This window comes from Crinia signifera, chromosome 7 (assembly GCF_055691185.1).
Source record: "Crinia signifera chromosome 7, ASM5569118v1, whole genome shotgun sequence".
NCBI lineage: Eukaryota > Metazoa > Chordata > Amphibia > Anura > Myobatrachidae > Crinia > Crinia signifera.
The window spans coordinates 192,083,223-192,102,426 of record NC_139223.1 but is presented as its reverse complement, the minus strand read 5'-3'; the positions used below and the strand labels follow the sequence as shown (position 1 = coordinate 192,102,426).

General features: G+C 44.3%; 1 protein-coding gene across 1 annotated transcript in view; it reads right to left on the bottom strand.

Annotated features, from left to right (window-relative positions):
* LOC146020994 (intelectin-1-like) overlaps positions 1-19,204 on the bottom strand; it is a 40,349-nt gene that overhangs the window by 6,293 nt on the left and 14,852 nt on the right. Inside the window, exons 4-6 of the mRNA XM_083154747.1 lie at positions 12,107-12,354; positions 11,669-11,827; positions 8,486-8,606 (exon numbers count right to left, since the gene is read on the bottom strand). Coding sequence (XP_083010873.1) covers positions 8,486-8,606; positions 11,669-11,827; positions 12,107-12,354 — 528 coding nt within the window. The remainder of the gene's footprint in view (positions 1-8,485; positions 8,607-11,668; positions 11,828-12,106; positions 12,355-19,204) is intronic.

Sequence of the window (19,204 nt, the reverse complement as noted above, 5' to 3'; positions counted from 1 at the left end):
GTGGTCCTCTTGCTGTCTCCGTTCCACTGAGACAGAAAGCAGTTTTGTATGCCTCTTGTGTGGAACCTTGCCCAGTTCACCGCATCTGAGGCTGCCGACATTAGGCCCAGTAGCCTTAAGCAGTCTGCTGAGCTGACTGTTCTTCTTGCTAGGAAGTAGTCTATTTCCTGCTTTATCTTGGTTATTCTTTCCTGCGTCAGCATAGCCTTCATTGCTCTTGAGTCTATGACGACCCCCAGGTATTTCACCGCTGTCGCGGGCTGAAGCTGGCTTTTGTCTAGATTTATGATCCAGCCATGTTCTTGTAGAAATTGCATTACCCTGTGAGTGTGGCTTATTGCTTGATCCTCTGATCGAGCCATTACTAAGAGATCGTCCAAGTACGCCCATACTGTGATGCCTTCTTCTCTTAGTTTTGCTACCAGCACCACCAGGATCTTGGTGAATGTCCTTGGGGATGTTGACAGGCCGAATGGCAGAGCTGTGAACTGGTAGGTTACGCCTGATATGCGGAATCTTAAGAATTTTTGGTGTTCTGAGTAAATGGGTATGTGAAGGTAGGCATCCCTGAGGTCTATTGTGGCCAAGAATGCGTTTTTCTTTATATCCGGGAGTATCGACCTGAGAGACTCCATCTTGAATTTTCTTGCTACCACGTACGCATTCAGCCTTCTCAGATCTAGAATGGTCCTGAATCCTCCCGATTGTTTCTTGACCACAAAAAACCTTGATTGCCAACCCGTCATCTCTTGTCCCTTTGGGACCTCCACCACCACTCCTTGTGCTATCATGTTTTTTAGGCTCTGCTCCAGCGCCCGCCTTTCTTCCCTGTCTTTTGGTATGGGTGATTCCTCTATCCATACTCCAGGGTCTTGTAACAGTTCTATTTTGTATCCCGATGATACTGCTTCCATCACCCACTTGTCTTTGGTAGATTGGGCCCAGACTGAGTGGAATTTTTTTAGTCTGCCCCCTACCTTCTGCTTGGCGTCATTGGGTTTGTCTGTATCCAAACCGTCCATCTCTGCCCCTTTGGCCACGAAAGGAGCTCCGTCCGCCGGACCAGGGTCTCCTGTACCCTCTGCCCGGCCTGTATGTTCTTGCTTCCTTGAAGTCTTGGAACTGGGGTCTTTGTGATCTGTTTGGGGGTTTCTTAAACCCTCTGTCTTGAGGAAGCCATGTAGATTTTCCTCCTGTCGTCTTCGATATGATGTCGTCCAAGTTTTTGCCGAATAGGTAATCCCCTTGAAACGGGAGTGAAACCAGTTTATTTTTGGACTGGGCGTCCGCCGACCATGACTTGAGCCATAGAGCTCTCCTGGTTACTGCCGCATTTGCGTTTGACCTAGCTGCCAGTCTGACCGCGTCCAGTGACGCGTCACATATAAACTCGACGGCGATTTGAACATTCTGTATTATTTTAAGGAGTTCTGACCTCTTCACTCCATCCAATAAGTCAGACTCTAAGTCCTGACACCAGGATCTCAGTACTCTTGAGGTCACTGCTATCGCCGAAGATGATTTAATGGAGGCCCCTGACGTAATGTGCTGCTTACGCAAGCTCATCTCCATCTTCCTTTCCATTGCGTCTTTAAACGCATTGGCGTCTTCAAGTGGTAGGGTAGTTTTCCTTGCCAGTCTGGCAATGGCTGAATCTACTTTGGGAGCCGTTTCCCATTTCTTCACTTGCTCCGAATCAAATGGGTACATTTTGTTAACCCTAATCGGTACCGCTATTTTCTTATCTGGATTATTCCATTCCTCCTCCACTATCTCTTGTAGTGGTTTGGATAGTGGAAAAAGACTTGGGCTTTCTTTTTTTATCCTTAAAGAGAAGGTCTTGTAACCTCCCTTCCTCTTGTGGGTCCTCAATACTGAGTGACTTGTTTATTAGGGTAAGTAAGTTGTTAAGGAGATCTGGATTAAAATCCGGCTCCGCTTTCTCCTGTGTCACCTCCCCTTCTTCCACTTCCTCCTGTGGATCACCGGCGGGCCCTTCCCCTGGGTCAGAGTCCTCGGAAGGTGGTTCCCTGGGTCTTTTGTGCGACCCCTTCTTCAGATCTTCCTTTGTCACAAAGGTGTCTGCTAGGGAGGTTTTTAACATGGCTACCAGATCCGCCATCTGTTCTGGCCTCATTATGGGTGCTTTCTTGCAGCTATCACACACCGTGCCCTTGCATTTCTCTGACAGGGCCGTATCACACACCGAGCACCTGGATGTATGTAATTTTTTATGCTTCTGTTTACACTCCAATTTATCCTTGCTTGATTCTGACCTGTAACACATAATCTCTACTTAATGACTGTCCTTTCCATATGCATTCCTTTCATTTTCCTTTAGGCTTACCCCGATTTCCCTTGCTGCTTTTTATCTTCCTCCATAATAGCAATCACTGTATCACGAAATAAGGTAATCAGAATATGCCTGATAGCAATGCAGTATAGTGCTCCGTTAGCAAGCTAACATTGGAGCCTTACCCGGTGTCAGTCTGTCTTGGTGAGTATCCGCAGCGTTTTCCGGCTGCCTGCGGCGCCATTTTAAGCCCTGGCGTTGCTTGTCATAGAGACGCGCCCAGCGCCTCTTGGTGATGTCACATTCCCCATAATACCGCCGCATGCGCGCGCGCGCGTCCTCATGCACTATTGACGCCAGACGCCGCGTCTGACGTCACCCCCGGCGTTTCCTGTACCCGTGCTCCATGTGGGGGAGAGACGCTGCGCAGCATGGCGCGCGAGCCCCGCTGTCACTCTCCTGTGTTCCGGACGTGCGGCAGGTAAATTTCTCGGGAAGTCACCTCATAACCCCCAGCCATATTGAGCGGAGGGGGGTTCACCAGACAGGGGTCCCAACTACACTGGGTAGCGGGTAGCCTTCTTTGCCTAAACCCCAACTGCACTAGGCAGCGGGGAAGGTAGCAGCATTGTGGGGTAAGCCTCCTCTACCTGGAAAGGAAAAAAAGACACTGAGCCTCTGTAGGGGCGGTCCTTATATAGGGGCAGTGTTGTGTCTTTTTTTCCTTTCCAGAACTACCTAATGAGGGGAAGAACCCATAGTGCAGCTGCCATGGGGAGGTAGAGGAAATATATATATGCTTAATGAAAACTCCTTCGGCAAATGCAGGACCACAACAACAATAGTATATAATGGTGATCATACATCTCATCTTTCAGAGGTTCCAAGTCAGGAGTTTCCGTGCCATCAGTGTGTCCATAAAGCGGGTGGGGCCTTGTGTGGAAGGGCGGAGCATCTGGTGGAGGGGAATGGCCTCATGGCATCATCATTATGTGCGTGTGCCCAGCACTCCCTGAGCAGCCCTACATGACCTTATGGGGGATGTGATACTGCCCGATTTACCAATATCCAGATCTGTGGGCTACAGATCAGGTATATAGTTCCGGCAGGATATATGCACCCCATAAAATGTTTAATAGAAAATAATAATCATCATCACCATCAATATCCCGGCACTCCAAGACAGCTTGATCCGGTGCACTCTCCAAGCATAAGATACAGTTCCACAAGAGAAAAGGCACACGGACACCAGTTTCAAAATATATATATATATATATCTGGAGAATCGGCACTCACAAATATTAAGCAGATGCCCCGGGTGCCATCACTGATATAAAACAGGTAGGTAATGATGAGCGTCACTCCAGAGGACTTTGATGTATAAATACTTTTTATCTCAGAAGATCAATTAGGATACATGTACAACAAGTCGACGTTTCAATACATAAATGTATTTTTATCAAGACCACATGCTCCTACGAACTGAACAACCACTGGTGTGGTACAACAAGAATATATGCATTTACTTACCGGACTGCGGCTGAGTGCAGACGTCGCTCCGTCTCCTGCAGGAGATCGGGCGCACTCTGCTGACGTGATCACTCCCTAGTTGCCAGGCAACCTGTGGGGTAGTGACGCGTCCTCAGCCGCACGGACCCGTCACACATGCCGGGCTCATGGAAACAATCAACTGAATAAAAGACAGCATGAGCAAATATAGGACTAAGAAAAAAATGCAATGTAAATGCCACAATATAATGACAGATACAACGCTGTAACACAATACAATGCGCTGCACCACAATGAATAGCAGGTAAATGGGAGTGATCACAAAAAGATACCCCAGTTCAAACGATCATTAAGTCCCAGCGGTTTCACAGTCTGAAGTTTGTGAATCCATTTAGATTCCATTTTCAACAGTGTGTGATCTCTGTCTCCGCCCCTTGTGTTTGTGGGGACATGATCAATAATAATGAATTTGAGGTCCATCACGTTATGACTGGCCTCAACACAGTGGCGGGCCACCGGTTGGTCAGATCCCTTGGATATAAATGCCTTGTTTATGGCTGAGCGATGAAGAGCCATACGCTCACGAACTGTGCGGATGGTTTTGCCAACATAAAACAATGGACAGGGGCAGAAAAGTAAATAAACAACGTGAGTGGACAGACAGGATAGCACATGTCGAATGGGGAACGTGATATCCTTATGAGGGTGAAAGACCTGCAGGCCACAAGATTCTTGCAAGTGGTGCACTTCAGGCATCTGTAGCATCCAGGTGCTTTTTGCAAAAAATTGCTGGGTTGGACAATGCCAAAGCCGGTGATGTCAGTTTTCATGACATAGGGCGAGATGTACTAAAGGGAAAATGCGGTAAAACCCCCGTTTTACCGCATTTTCCTATGTACTAAAACCCGTTCGCCACGTCACCGCAGGGCAGGGTATTGCCACCTTTGGGTGGCGATACCCTATAGAAGCCTATGGGCTTCTTTTCGCCGCCCGCCGCAACCCCGCCGCCTCGCCGACCCCCCCTTTCCCCCCTCCCTTGGGCTTACCTTCTTGCAGGTCCTCCTGGACCCCGGAAGGTAAGCCCTTCCTCCCCCTAGCAACGCAGCCGGACGTCCTTCCGGCTGCAGGGGGAGGAGGAAGCGCCGGGGACAGCTTGCTTAGCTGTCCCCGGCGTGAAAACTGCAGAAGCCGGCTGGGAGGTGACGGAGACCCCCCGCAGACCACAGTACAGGTATCGCGGGGGGCCTCCGTCACCGCATCGCGATGCCAGCCGCATATGTTAGTACATATGCGGCGGCATCGCGGCGGGGGGGGGGCGCGAAGGGCGGCGATGTATTTTAATACATCCCGCCCCTGGTCTTTAATGTTACGCCCTCGGGTATAACACTGCATGGGTTTGATGGAATGAAAACATGGTAGCGTTCTGTCAGATTTAACTATGGGCCACAGTGCAGAGGTGGCTCTTTGGACTACCGGGCTTGAAGTGGTGTACTGCTGTTTCCATGGTAACACCTCGCTGTTAACTGCTGTATGGGTGGTTAATAGTTGGGATCTAGGTATGGCCAAAACTTCAGCTTGCTGTTGTTTAACTTGACGCATGTCGTATCTCCTTTCAGCAAACCGCTGTACTACTGCATCAGTACTGGCGATTGCTGCTTCAAGACTGTTGGATATTCTGGCCACTCGCATAAGTTGCGACTTTGGTAGGCCACGTATCAGGGGCTTGGGATGGTGGCTGGAGGCCAACAATAGTGTCTTCCGGTCGGTAGGTTTGTTATAAACCTCTGTAACGATGATTGAGTTTCTAATGGTGACCAGGACGTCAAGGAAATTTATGCTCTAAGTCTGTATGTTGATAGTCCTATTTAATAGGTGACATGCTGGCATTGATGGGCGCAATGTATCTTTCCAGGTGGTCCACCGGACCTGTCCATACCATGAACAGGTCGTCAAGGAATCTAACGAATAATTTAAGATGTCTGCTAAATTCATCTCAGGTCAAAAACTTTTCTTGTTCTCGCCAAACATGTATATGTTGGCGAAGCTTGGTGCCACGGGGCTACCCATGGCACACCCGCTGGTCTGCTGGTAGAAGCACCCGTCAAATAGAAAATAAACGACTTGCTGTACATGTATCCTAATTGATTTTCTGAGATTAAAGTATTTATACATCAAAGTCCTCTGGAGTGACTATATATATATATATATACCGGCTGGTACTATCGGGCGGCACTCCAACGGATTTAACTCAAGCAGTAAAGCACAGACTCACACCTGCACGTCTAACGTTTCGGTTTATTCAACCTTTTTCAAAGACACATGATAGCATACAAAAACACTTACTTATAGCCAGAGAAACCCCACGTACCCGCCTGCGGCATCCACGTTCCGTCCCGGCCGCGCTTCTGACTGACGTCACACTCATACGTCCCTAGTCACTGTCAGCAGCCGGCCTGCGGCGTCTCCATGGTAGCCAACAGACGCTACTGAAAGAAAAAATACGTACAATAATAAAAGATCACAAAACAGTGTTCACAATGACAATACGATATGCATAAAACATCCATAGTAATATGCGGAAGCCAACCACCAGAATGCAATACTGGGAGGTGGGGAATATTGCAAAAAAATCTTTTAAGGGGGATACATGATACTGTAACTGCAAGGCGCGATGTTAAACACCTAGGGACAGAGGCAGTTCACTTACAATTTTAATTTTATCACACTGTCACCTAATGCAAAAAACAAAGAGCTATAATGCAGGTAAAAATATAGGGGATAAGAATAATCAAAAAATGCACAGGAGTATAAACACCAAAGAAAACAAATGATGTCTGCAAAGGGAGTACGCTATATGAAGACAGTCTGCTGAGAAGAGCAGGCATTTTCATGCGATACAGAATGATAACTACCGCATGCCAACTGACCATTGCATGATGGATATATGGCAAAAAATATTATTAAAAAAGAGAAAACGGTAAAGATACAATGATATATATAAATTGATGCTATAGCAAAAAATATTAAAGAAAGCAGAATAGGGTTCCATTTGTAAGCACGTATTCGACGGGTAGCTCCGTGCTGATCAACACAGTTAAAAGCGCTTGGCCCCTTGTCAGTAATGACCCAGATTTGCCCGCCCTCAAAAATCATGGCATAATGCCATGTTTTAAGAGGGGGGTCAATCTTCGTGACAAGTTGGTGAAATCTGATGTCACGAATTTAGGCAAGATGAAGAAGACACATTTCATGATGCGTAAACCTGGCAACTTTCGTTGCACAGGTTGTGTTACCTGTGGGTATCTGGTGCCTGGCAACACCTTCACACATCCTCACACAGGTTACCGGTATAAGATTAACAAGGTTTTAACTTGCACAAGTCGATATGTGGTCTATATGATCAAGTGCCCCTGTGGCATGGCCTACGTGGGCAAGACCACGAGAATGTTCAAGGAGCGTATGGCCATGCATCGCTCCTCGATAAAATGTGCATTGGAGGGAGAAGCCTCGGAGCAACCAGTGGCCAGACATTTTAAGGAATACAAACATCCACTCCCCACACTCAAATATCAAATGATTGACCAGGTCCCATTGAGTGTGAGAGGAGGCGATCGGGACAAAAAATTACTCCAGTTGGAGGCTAAATGGATTTTCAAATTAAATGTAGTGGCCCCGGCTGGTCTGAATGAACATGCATCCCTTAATTGCTTTCTTTAATATTTTTTGCTATAGCATCAATTTATATATATCATTGTATCTTTACCGTTTTCTCTTTTTTAATAATATTTTTTGCCATATATCCATCATGCAATGGTCAGTTGGCATGCGGTAGTTATCATTCTGTATCGCATGAAAATGCCTGCTCTTCTTCTCAGCAGACTGTCTTCATATAGCGTACTCCCTTTGCAGACATCATTTGTTTTCTTTGGTGTTTATACTCCTGTGCATTTTTTGATTATTCTTATCCCCTATATTTTTACCTGCATTATAGCTCTTTGTTTTTTGCATTAGGTGACAGTGTGATAAAATTAAAATTGTAAGTGAACTGCCTCTGTCCCTAGGTGTTTAACATCGCGCCTTGCAGTTACAGTATCATGTATCCCCCTTAAAAGATTTTTTTGCAATATTCCCCACCTCCCAGTATTGCATTCTGGTGGTTGGCTTCCGCATATTACTATGGATGTTTTATGCATATCGTATTGTCATTGTGAACACTGTTTTGTGATCTTTTATTATTGTACGTATTTTTTCTTTCAGTAGCGTCTGTTGGCTACCATGGAGACGCCGCAGGCCGGCTGCTGACAGTGACTAGGGACGTATGAGTGTGACGTCAGTCAGAAGCGCGGCCGGGACGGAACGTGGATGCCGCAGGCGGGTACGTGGGGTTTCTCTGGCTATAAGTAAGTGTTTTTGTATGCTATCATGTGTCTTTGAAAAAGGTTGAATAAACCGAAACGTTAGACGTGCAGGTGTGAGTCTGTGCTTTACTGCTTGAGTTAAATCCGTTGGAGTGCCGCCCGATAGTACCAGCCGGTACTTACCTATCTGCATTATCCCTGGAGGGCACCGCGGTAGCTGCAATAAGGACTGAGAGTGCCGGGCCTGCAAGCATCATATATATATATATATATTTTTATTTTATTTTTTTTTTAAACAGGATACATTCCATAGACAAACACTTACCTCTTCCCCGTGGTGAGTAGTAATTAGCTGTCTTCTCTGCATCTCCAAAATCATACACAACAGGTGGTGCGGGTCCATTGTTTGTAGGGCAGCTGCCAGTATTGTATATTAGTGGGTATTTCTGAAAGCAGATAATAAAGGTAGCGTTATACTCTGGAATGTGTACAGCATTGTTCTAATCACCAGGTGCATTCTTATCACTTGTTGGGGATGCACATAATTCATCAGTGCCGGATTATTCACGGGGCAACAGGGGCCCCCACACATCCGGTGCCCCCACACCGGCACTGCTGCGGCAGTGTCGGGTGGGTGGCAGGCAGAGGGGTCAGGCAGCGCGGGCGGGCAGGGGGTCCCTGCGGCAGATGGGAACTAGTAGCGCTACTAGTTTCCATCAGCTGCAAGGACCCCGCGCTGCATGGACCCTGCTGCGGTGCTGCACGGATCCCCGCTACCTGGACCCCACGTAATCCGGCCCTGTAATTCATATTATAAGGTCATTTGAATACCCATCGCCTCGTGTGTACGGGGCTTTACTCTTACTATGCTTAGTAATACTATTAATATTGAAAAGTGATATCCACCTCATCCCCAGTGCTAATAATCTTCCTAACCTAGAGCATAACTGGGTGAGAGAAAGGTCTTCACGCTCCTCGTGCTTTCGTATGGGGATCGATGTTTTGCTACTGCACATGTGCATAAGCATTTATGTCAATGTGCTGGCTCCCTTTGTGAATTTTGTATAGTCTCTGGCCAGTTCGCACAGAGCAGTGCGGGAAAGGGGCGTGGTGGGGCCGGCGTGGGTTAGGTCAATGGGAACGATCAGCATTTCTTGGTCGTCGCCATGAAAACGCTGGGCGTTCCAATGGTGATTCGTCAGTGTAGCGGGTGCTGGGCGGGCAGCAGATGCCATCGGATGTCAGCTGCCTGCCTTGTTCATGTACCAGGGTGCCCGCAAATCGGAGTCACCAGAGAGTGACTTAGATTTGCAAGTGCTTTAGAAATCATTTGATGGTCGGCGGCCTTCAAATGATTTCTGCCCCGCACGCAAGCTGCGAATGGATGGGATTGGTATGTAATCCCGGCGGTCGGAATCCTGGCTGTCGAAATCCCGACGCCGGAATCCCGACAAGGGTGGGATGTGGATCGCCCCCCCTTGCGGGCTCGCTACGCTCGGCACACTAATTTATTCTCCATCTATGGGTGTCGTGGACACCCACAGAGGGACAAAGTGCCAGGATTTCGGCGGTCAGGATTCCAGTGTCGGGATTTTGACCGCCGGGATTGTGACTGCATCCTGAATGGAGGTCTATGCAAAACATCTATTCGCATGCGTGCTGGGATATTCAACTTGTGGGGGTAGGGCGGACGTTCACGCGGGCTGCGTTTAGTTGGCTTGCAAAGGTGCGAAATTTGCAGCTTTGTGAGTCAACCATAGTGACCTCCATACTTTCTAATATGTTATCCCTCAAAGGTCAAATAATTTGAAAGCCAAATGCAGTAAATTGTTCATAATGTGAGGTCATCACTATGGGCCTTATTCTGATTGGTGCGGTCCGTTCCGTCTTCTTTCGGAGGGCGCTTTTTAGCTATCTGCGCATGCGTAGCCAACGCAATACGCATGTGCAACGCAGCATCTGCGCACTCGTTCTCACCAATACCGTCTACAAATGTGCACCGAACTCCCTCGGAAAATATTGGCGTAACATGGGCATCATATGGGCGTACACAAGGATACGGTTTCAAAGTGGGCAAAACTGGGCGTACACGAACAGTGGTAGGTGTGCATTCGGACCGGACACCGAGTGCAAGCAAACTAACACAGCAGAAATCTGCGGAGTCCATAAGCAAGTTTCAGTTCTCGGAGAGCACTGGTTCATGCGCTAGGCATTCGGATCGCCCAATTAGTACGCCCGCACCTGAAGCACTCTCAGCTGACCACAATACAATCCATTCCTCTACTCATTAGAGATTACACTCTTTTCACAGGTTCAATTGGAAGCATTGCTTCCCGATTGACTCTTGAGGGGGTCCGGGATAAAATTCTTTACACCTGAGGCAAATATAGCTAAATAAAATTACATCACTGAGCCTAGATATAATCAATATATTTTTCAGATGCAAATATATGGAAAAGGCTCCTGTGATCTTATCTAAAATACCATTGTCTCTGCAAGGGTATTAGTGACCTGTCTATTAACTAGTTTAAGATATATGTTTTAAACTGTTTAATACTATGACCACTAATTGTGAATAAATTCATTATTATTAATTAACAGATATCATAGTACTACTGGTGCGCTCTCTTATTGGGCCAGATTCTCTAAGCTTCAAAAGTGATAAATTGGAGAGTGATAACCAACCAATCAGCTCCTACTGTACCTCACATGTTTCAAACACAGTCTGTGACATGGCAGGCAGTAGCTGATTGGCTGGCTGTTTATCACTCTACATTTTATCACTTTTGAAGCTTAGAGAATCTGGCCCATTATCTTTTTGGTAATTTGCATTCTGATTGTTTCTGTGGGGTTCACAGAAGTCCCCAATTGAGAGCTGCAGTTGTTAATTGGAGGGACATATATTGTGTATTTTACTGTTTTATTCTATAGCGGCTGGATTTAAAGTGCGCCCAATTTTTTGGCCACTTCTTTGCATACCCCTGTGTGTCTGGAAACAAATACATCACACAGGTGCCCAAGACATACCTGTGGTTTTGCCATCAAGTGCTCAAATTTTATCTGTAGCGTTAAACTTATTTCCATATACAGTACTATGGCTAGATTTTCTAGATGATAGGGTCCCCAAAAGTGGAAAGTAAACTTTTCTAGGACGGGTCCCCTAGAGATCCCCCATCTTACAGTACCCAGAAAGTAGAACATGGTAGTGTTGGATGTCCTAAGGCAGGTCTGGCCAACCTGTGGCTCTCCAGCTGTTGTGGAACTACAAGTTCTAGCATGCTTTGCTATTGTTTTACTATAAGGGAATGCTAAAACTGTAGCAAGGCATGATGGGATTTGTAGTTTTACCACATCTGGATGCCACAGGTTGGCCTGGCCTGTCCTAAAGAAATCACATTTTTTTTTAAAGAAAGGAGATACTGTATACTGTCCGTATCTACATCTGTCGCTATAGTGTTATATTGCTTAGTCTTTTAAAATAAATATATACTTCTGATTCATACTTTACCTTGTACAGATTAAAGAGGTTTCCACCTTCATCAGGCAAAAAGCCATTATCTGTCCGATATCGGAGAATGGCGGAATTCCTCCATTTGGATAGTGGTGTCTTGTTTGGAACATGCCATATCCCCACATCATTAGCCGATATATCGTAATAACCAGGGTTCTGACCATATAGGAGAAATAATATTAGTAAGTAGCTGTAGGCTGGACAGCACTCTGTAGGCTTACAATAAATTGACAATGAATCAAATTTCATTGTATAACGTTTCAGGCTACAATACCCTTTATCAAGAAAAGCAAAAAGAGAAATAATATTGATACGCAACGTGTGTCAGAGAAACATTTATACCTCCAGATAACAGGGTAACAACCTCACCTAGCGCAATAGACGCTGAATGGGATATAAAATAGCAGGAATCCTGACAAGAATGGTCCTTCTTACCTTGTAGTCATCACTGGTGGCCCCATCAGGTGACCCAAATGTGTTATAGTTTGCCCAGTTGCCATCTCCTTCCAGGTTATTTATGTTGTTCCCCTGTTGGCTGGACCAGCGATCTCCAGTAGTGCACTTCCCAAGTAAAAAGTTTTCATGGACGCTGGCCACCAAAGTCCAACCTCCTCCACCGGTGGTCATGTCACAGAAGGTTTCATAAGAAATCCCATCATCAGTGGTAAGAGTGTAGATTCCATCTGTATTAAAAGCACAAAAATATTCAAATAAAGTGAATTGTGTGTGCGGATAGAGACTTTTTTCTTTACAATATATCTATATACTGCCAGAACTTTATAAACTACAGTATATATACCTATGCAACAAAATAACAGCTCTTTGGTAGAGATGAGCTTGGAGAGAGATCAAGCACCAATCAGCTCCTAATGGACATTTTTTAAACACAGCCTGAAAAGAATCAATCAGCATGACATAAGTTGATTGGTTAGTACCAAGGTTGTAGCTACCATAGGTGCAGGGAGAGCAGCTGCTATGGGGCCCAGAGGTGAGAGGGGCCACTTTCACATATACATGTGTTCAGTACAAAGGAATAGCTACCATAGGTGCAGCTGCTTTATAGTCCCAGAGCTGCAGCTGTTATGGGACCCTGGGGTAGATTTATTAAGCTTGGTTAAGTGATAAACTGTCTGGTTTTTATCACCGGCCAATCAGCTCTTACCTGCCATTTCTCAAACCAAGCCTGTAGCTTTACAGGTAGCAGCTGATTGGACGGTGATAAAAAACAGACAGTTTATCACTTCACCGAGCTTAATAAATCTACCCCACCAGAGCTAAGACGGGCCACCTTCCATGTCACAGATGCATGTGTCAAATACATAAACCATCATTGGGTGATACTTAAGGGTGCTTACAAACTTTTGCATTGGGTCCTACAGTATATCTAGATATATCCGTTCTCATTAGAATTTAGTATGAAATTATCTGGAGGGCATTAAAATGTGACATAATATGATCTAGGGCACTGTAATGCGACACAAAATGATGTGGAAGCACTAAAGTGTGGAATAATATTGATTAAGGCTCTGTCTTGTGGCATAATAGGAACTGGGGATACTGTATGTCATAGTGGGCCAAGTGATAACAAGTGATAGAGGGTGATAAAGGAACAGCCAATAGGCTCCGTCATTTTTCAAACTGTCTGTAGCATGACAGAAGATGATTGGCTGTTACTTTATCAACCTCTACTTTATCACTTGCTAAGGCTTAATACATTTGTCCTAATGTGAATTGGGGTACTGTGTTGCATAATGTGCACTGGCAGCCCTACAGTGTAACATAGTATGAATCATACCTTGCTATGGTTCTTAAAATAAACTAGGGCAGAGCTATGGGGCATAACATTAACTAAGGCACTACTGTGGTCTAGAAAATTAACTAGGGCACTATTATGGGGAATAACATTAATAACTGCTGTGGAAAGGGGTCTCTTTAGAAGCATTGGGAAAGGGTGTGTGTGTGTGTGTGTGTGTGTGTGTGTTTGCGTTTCCTTTTGGTGTGGACAAATTGAGTTTGTTTATTCAGTTTATGTGTACTGGTGGTGTTCGTTCGTACAGAGTTGCATTACAGATTTGGATTAACAGTAAACTGCTAGTCAGGCACTATTTTTTATATAGAAAATAGTCTACTACAACCATAATGTTGTATCTTGGCATACCTTTCTTTATTTCTTTTTTAAATAAATAATTTTATTGTGTTTTACAGTGGAAAACATAACATACAGAGCAGAAAATACATTGTCAGGAACATATATTCAGGTATTTCAAAAAATACGTGAGGAGAAAAATTATTGATGAAATCGAACGGAGAAGCATCATTAAGAGACATTTCAAACTATGTATTATGTGAACAACACAGTTCCGTTGTCAGCAGTTTGTTACATTCAAGGTCTAATAAATGTCAGTTTAACTGTTCTATGTTCCAGTGTCTCTTTTTAGACTCTGTTTCCTAGTTATTATGAATAAGCAAGGTAGCTGACCCAACGTCAACATTCCGAATAAAAAAATATAGATCTAGACACTTCTCCGTGGACTATGTGTCCAGATATGGTAGCATTCAGACAAAGCATTATAACACTTGTAATCATAAAACAAGAAAAAGGGGGAGTGGGGTTGGGTAGAGGGGGGAGACAAAAGAAAGAACCATTTACTTCAATACATTATATATCTCCTTCTGTGTACCGTGTCAATACAAATGCAATTTTGACCTGAAACCGTCAATTACATCATGCGTAGGTAACAAGACTCCACACATTAGACGGTATATAAAACTTTTTATAAAAGCGAGGAGCGCCTTTCTCTAGGTCTGCCCTCAAGGCATGTCGTTCGTAAAATAGTGTACTCAAGATGGCTTTCCTTAACTCCATGATGGAAGGGGAACTTCTGTGTATCCAGTGTGTAAGGAAGGATTAGCTTTTTGGCAATTAAGATATTGGTCAAGACTGGTAAAGTCTGTGGTTTCTTAGGACCAAGATCCCACACTTGAAAATCTAAAAATAGGCATGCAGCCGGGTGCTTCTGGAGTTTCAGGGCGTAAGTACTATTTATAAAATCAATCAACTTATCCCAAAAGAATCTGATTTTCTTGCACTCCCAGTTATGGTAGTAGGAGGCATTGGATTTTTGGCATTTGTAACAAGATCCAGTGTCACTGAGGACAAAATGTGCCCTCTGCACTGGCGCTATGTATGCCCTATTTAGGAATTTTATGTGAGTCTCCTGTAAAGCAGCCGACTGCAAGTATCTCATGGTAAATGGGAATTTTTTTTTTAATAGACCAGCCGGCGCAGGGAGATCAGGGATATCCGCAAACCACCTGGTATGGAGTTTCTGATGTTGAGATTCTTTCCCTGCTGCAATAAGATCCGAGTACAAATATCTAATCCTATATCCCAAAACACATTCAGGTCTCAACAAGGTTTCTATGGGGTCTGTCTCCGTAACCTTCTCCATGGGGGGGTAATTGAGATTGTGTGAAGTGTCCCGACTGGAGATGCATACAAAATTGGCGACTGGGCACATCGAATTTCTCTACCAGTGCGGAGAATGGGAGTATAGTTCCTCCTGGGTCGAATATTTTGCGTATATTAGAGATACCATTATCTCTCCAGCCAAGGAACTCTGCGTTCTCAAGACCCGGGACAAACTGGGGGTTTCCCCACAGAGTGGTGAATGAGGAGGAGGAAAACCTTCTGCGCAAAGTCTTATTAATTTGTTTCCAAGACCTGTAAGTAAATAGAATATAAATTCCCTGATCAGTTTAGGTATCAGTTTAAGTGGGGAATGTAGGAGGGCAGCTTGGGAGTATGGGTGGAATAGCTGTTTTTCAAGGGAGGGGAGGTATATTCTGATCTGATTGTAAACCGGTCTGTGATATATCTAAAGTGCGCTGCTTAAGAGAATGCTTGTATGTCAAGCATGCCCAATCTCCCATCAGTCTTATTGAGTTTTAGTCAGTTGTATGGTATACGGGCCTTTTTCCCCACCCAGGTAAATTTAAGAAATAGTGACCTAAATCTTTGTAAGTCTATATTGTGGAGCTGCAGTGGCAACATCTGCAAGAGGTAGGATAATTTAGGGAAGGCTATAGCCTTAATCACTGCCACTCTGCCCGTCAAAGACAAATCCATCCATCCAGTCAACAGCTTATCAATCGAGGTATAGGAAGGGGGAATATTTGCATTGTAGAGGTCATTTAGTTTTTTAGGAATCAAGACTCCCAGATATGTAAGTGTGTGTGAACAGACAGTAAACTGTGAAGTGAAAGAGGATGAATTGAAATATATAGAGGAGGCAGACAGGGGCAGTAGGCAGGATTTATCATAGTTTACATGAAAACCTGAAAAATGTGAGAAGTGCAGCAAAATCTGTTGTATGGCAGGGATCGAGACGTGAGGATTAGATATAAAAGTATATAGTCTGCAAATAAGCTTAATTTGACCTCGGAGGTGTTCACTCGTATTCCAGTAAAGGAATCACCAGGGGCTCTACTGCTAGATCGAACAGCAGAGGCGACAAAGGGCACCCCTGTCTAGTTCCTCTGAACAGTGATTTTGGGCTGGACAAATAATTATTCATCAGGATTTGGGATGATGATCCTGAATATAGTAGTTTAACCCCTTCCTGACAGAGCCAGTTTTTGCGTTCCTGACAGAGCCCTTTTTTTCAAATCTGACATGTCTCACTTAAGTGGGGATAACTTTTTTTTGCTTTTACTTATCCCAGTGATTTTGAGATTGTTTTTTCGTGACACATTGTACTTCAAGTTAGTGGTAAATTTTCGTCGATACAGTCTGTGTTTTTTTGTGAAAAATACCAAAATGTCGTAAAAAAATGGAAAATTTAGCAATTTGCAAAATGTTAAATTTTCTGCTTGTGAGACAAATAATCATACCACTCAAAACTAACATAGACCATATGTCTACTTTATGTTGACATCATTATTTCAACTTCCTTTTAATTTTTTGGGACACTAGGAGGCTTACAATATGAATAGCAAATTCTCAAATTTTCAAGAAAATTTCAAACACTGATTTTTTTAGGGACCAGTTCAGTTCTGATGTGACTTTGAGGGACTTGTATGTGAGACACCCCCATAAATGATGCCATTTCAAAAACTGCACCCCTCACAGTATTCAAAACAGCATTTTGGAAGTTTGTTAACCCTTTAGGTGTTTCACAGGAATTAAAACAAAGTGTAGGTGAAATTTCAAAATTTCTTTTTTTTTGCAGATTTGCAATTTCTACATTTTTCTAAGGAACACAGTACATTTTACTAGAGAAATGTGACTGAAAATTGATTCCCCCAATTCTTTTGTTTTCATAAATATCCTATATGTGGCCCTAGTGTGCACGGTGACCAAACCACAGGCTTCATAATAGAAGGAGCACCTACTTGATTTTGGAGCCTCCTTTTTATGAGATTATTTTTTAGGCACCATGTAGGTTTCTAGGCACCATAAGATGCTAAAAGTTAGGAACCCCCCCACAAGTGACCCCATTTTGCAAACTACACCCCTCAGGGAATTCATCTAGGGGTATAGTGTACATTTCAAACCCCCAGGGGTTTCACCAATTGTGGTACAACTGGGCAGTGAAAATGAAAAATTATTTTTTTTACACAAAAATGCAGTTCTGGCTCCAAATTTGTCATTTTCAGAAGGTATGAAGGAGACAAAGCACCCCAAAATCTGTACCCCAATTTCTCCCGAGTACGGCAATGCCTCACATGTGACCAAAAAATACCATTTGGGTGCATGGCAGGACTCAGAAGGGAAGGAGTGATTTTTGGATTTTGCAGCTCAGATTCTGGTGGAATTTTGGTGGGTGCTATGTCGCATTAGCAAGACCCCCAAAGCACCAATACAGTGGAACCCCCCCACAAGTGACCCCATTTTGCAAACTACACCCCTCAGGGAATTCATCTAGGGGTATAGTGTACATTTCAAACCCCCAGGGGTTTCACCAATTTTGATACAAGTGGGCAGTGAAAATGAAAAATTACATTTTTTTACACAAAAATGCAGTTCTGGCTCAAAATTTTTCATTTTCAGAAGGTATGAAGGAGAAAAAGCACCCCAAAATCTGTGCCCCAATTTCTCCCGAGTACGGCAATGCCTCACATGTGACCAAAAAATACCAGTTGGGTGCATGGCAGGACTCAGAAGGGAAGGAGTGATTTTTGGATTTTGCAGCACAGATTCTGGTGGAATGAATGGTGGGTGCTATGTTGCACCAATACAGTGGAACCCCCCCACAAGTCACCCCATTTTGCAAAGTACACCCCTCAGGGAATTCATCTAGGGGTATAGTGTACATTTCAAACCCCCAGGGGTTTCACCAATTTTGATACAAGTGGGCAGTGAAAATGAAAAATTACATTTTTTTACACAAAAATGCAGTTCTGGCTCAAAATTTTTCATTTTCAGAAGGTATGAAGGAGAAAAAGCACCCCAAAATCTGTGCCCCAATTTCTCCCGAGTACGGCAATGCCTCACATGTGACCAAAAAATACCAGTTGGGTGCATGGCAGGACTCAGAACGGAAGGAGTGATTTTTGGATTTTGCGGCTCAGATTCTGGTGGAATTTTGGTGGGTGCTATGTCGCATTAGCAAGACCCCCCAAACACCAATACAGTGGAACCCCCCCACAAGTGACCCCATTTTGCAAACTACACCCCTCAGGGAATTCATCTAGGGGTATAGTGTACATTTCAAACCCCCAGGGGTTTCACCAATTTTGATACAAGTGGGCAGTGAAAATGAAAAATTACATTTTTTTACACAAAAATGCAGTTCTGGCTCAAAATTTTTCATTTTCAGAAGGTATGAAGGAGAAAAAGCACCCCAAAATCTGTGCCCCAATTTCTCCCGAGTACGGCAATGCCTCACATGTGACCAAAAAATACCAGTTGGGTGCATGGCAGGACTCAGAAGGGAAGGAGTGATTTTTGGATTTTGCAGCACAGATTCTGGTGGAATGAATGGTGGGTGCTATGTTGCACCAATACAGTGGAACCCCCCCACAAGTCACCCCATTTTGCAAACTACACCCCTCAGGGAATTCATCTAGGGGTATAGTGTACATTTCAAACCCCCAGGGGTTTCACCAATTTTGATACAAGTGGGCAGTGAAAATGAAAAATTACATTTTTTTACACAAAAATGCAGTTCTGGCTCAAAATTTTTCATTTTCAGAAGGTATGAAGGAGAAAAAGCACCCCAAAATCTGTGCCCCAATTTCTCCCGAGTACGGCAATGCCTCACATGTGACCAAAAAATACCAGTTGGGTGCATGGCAGGACTCAGAAGGGAAGGAGTGATTTTTGGATTTTGCGGCTCAGATTATGGTGGAATGAATGGTGGGTGGTATGTGGCATTAGCAAGACCCCCGAAGCACGGTGAAATTATGAACCTAATAATCCATAGATGTGTGGTATATTTTAAAACACTCCTTTATACATAGGCCGGGTTTGTCGGGGCAAGTGTCACACTGGAAAATAGTTTGCTTTCTTATTCCCTTTTTATAGCAAAC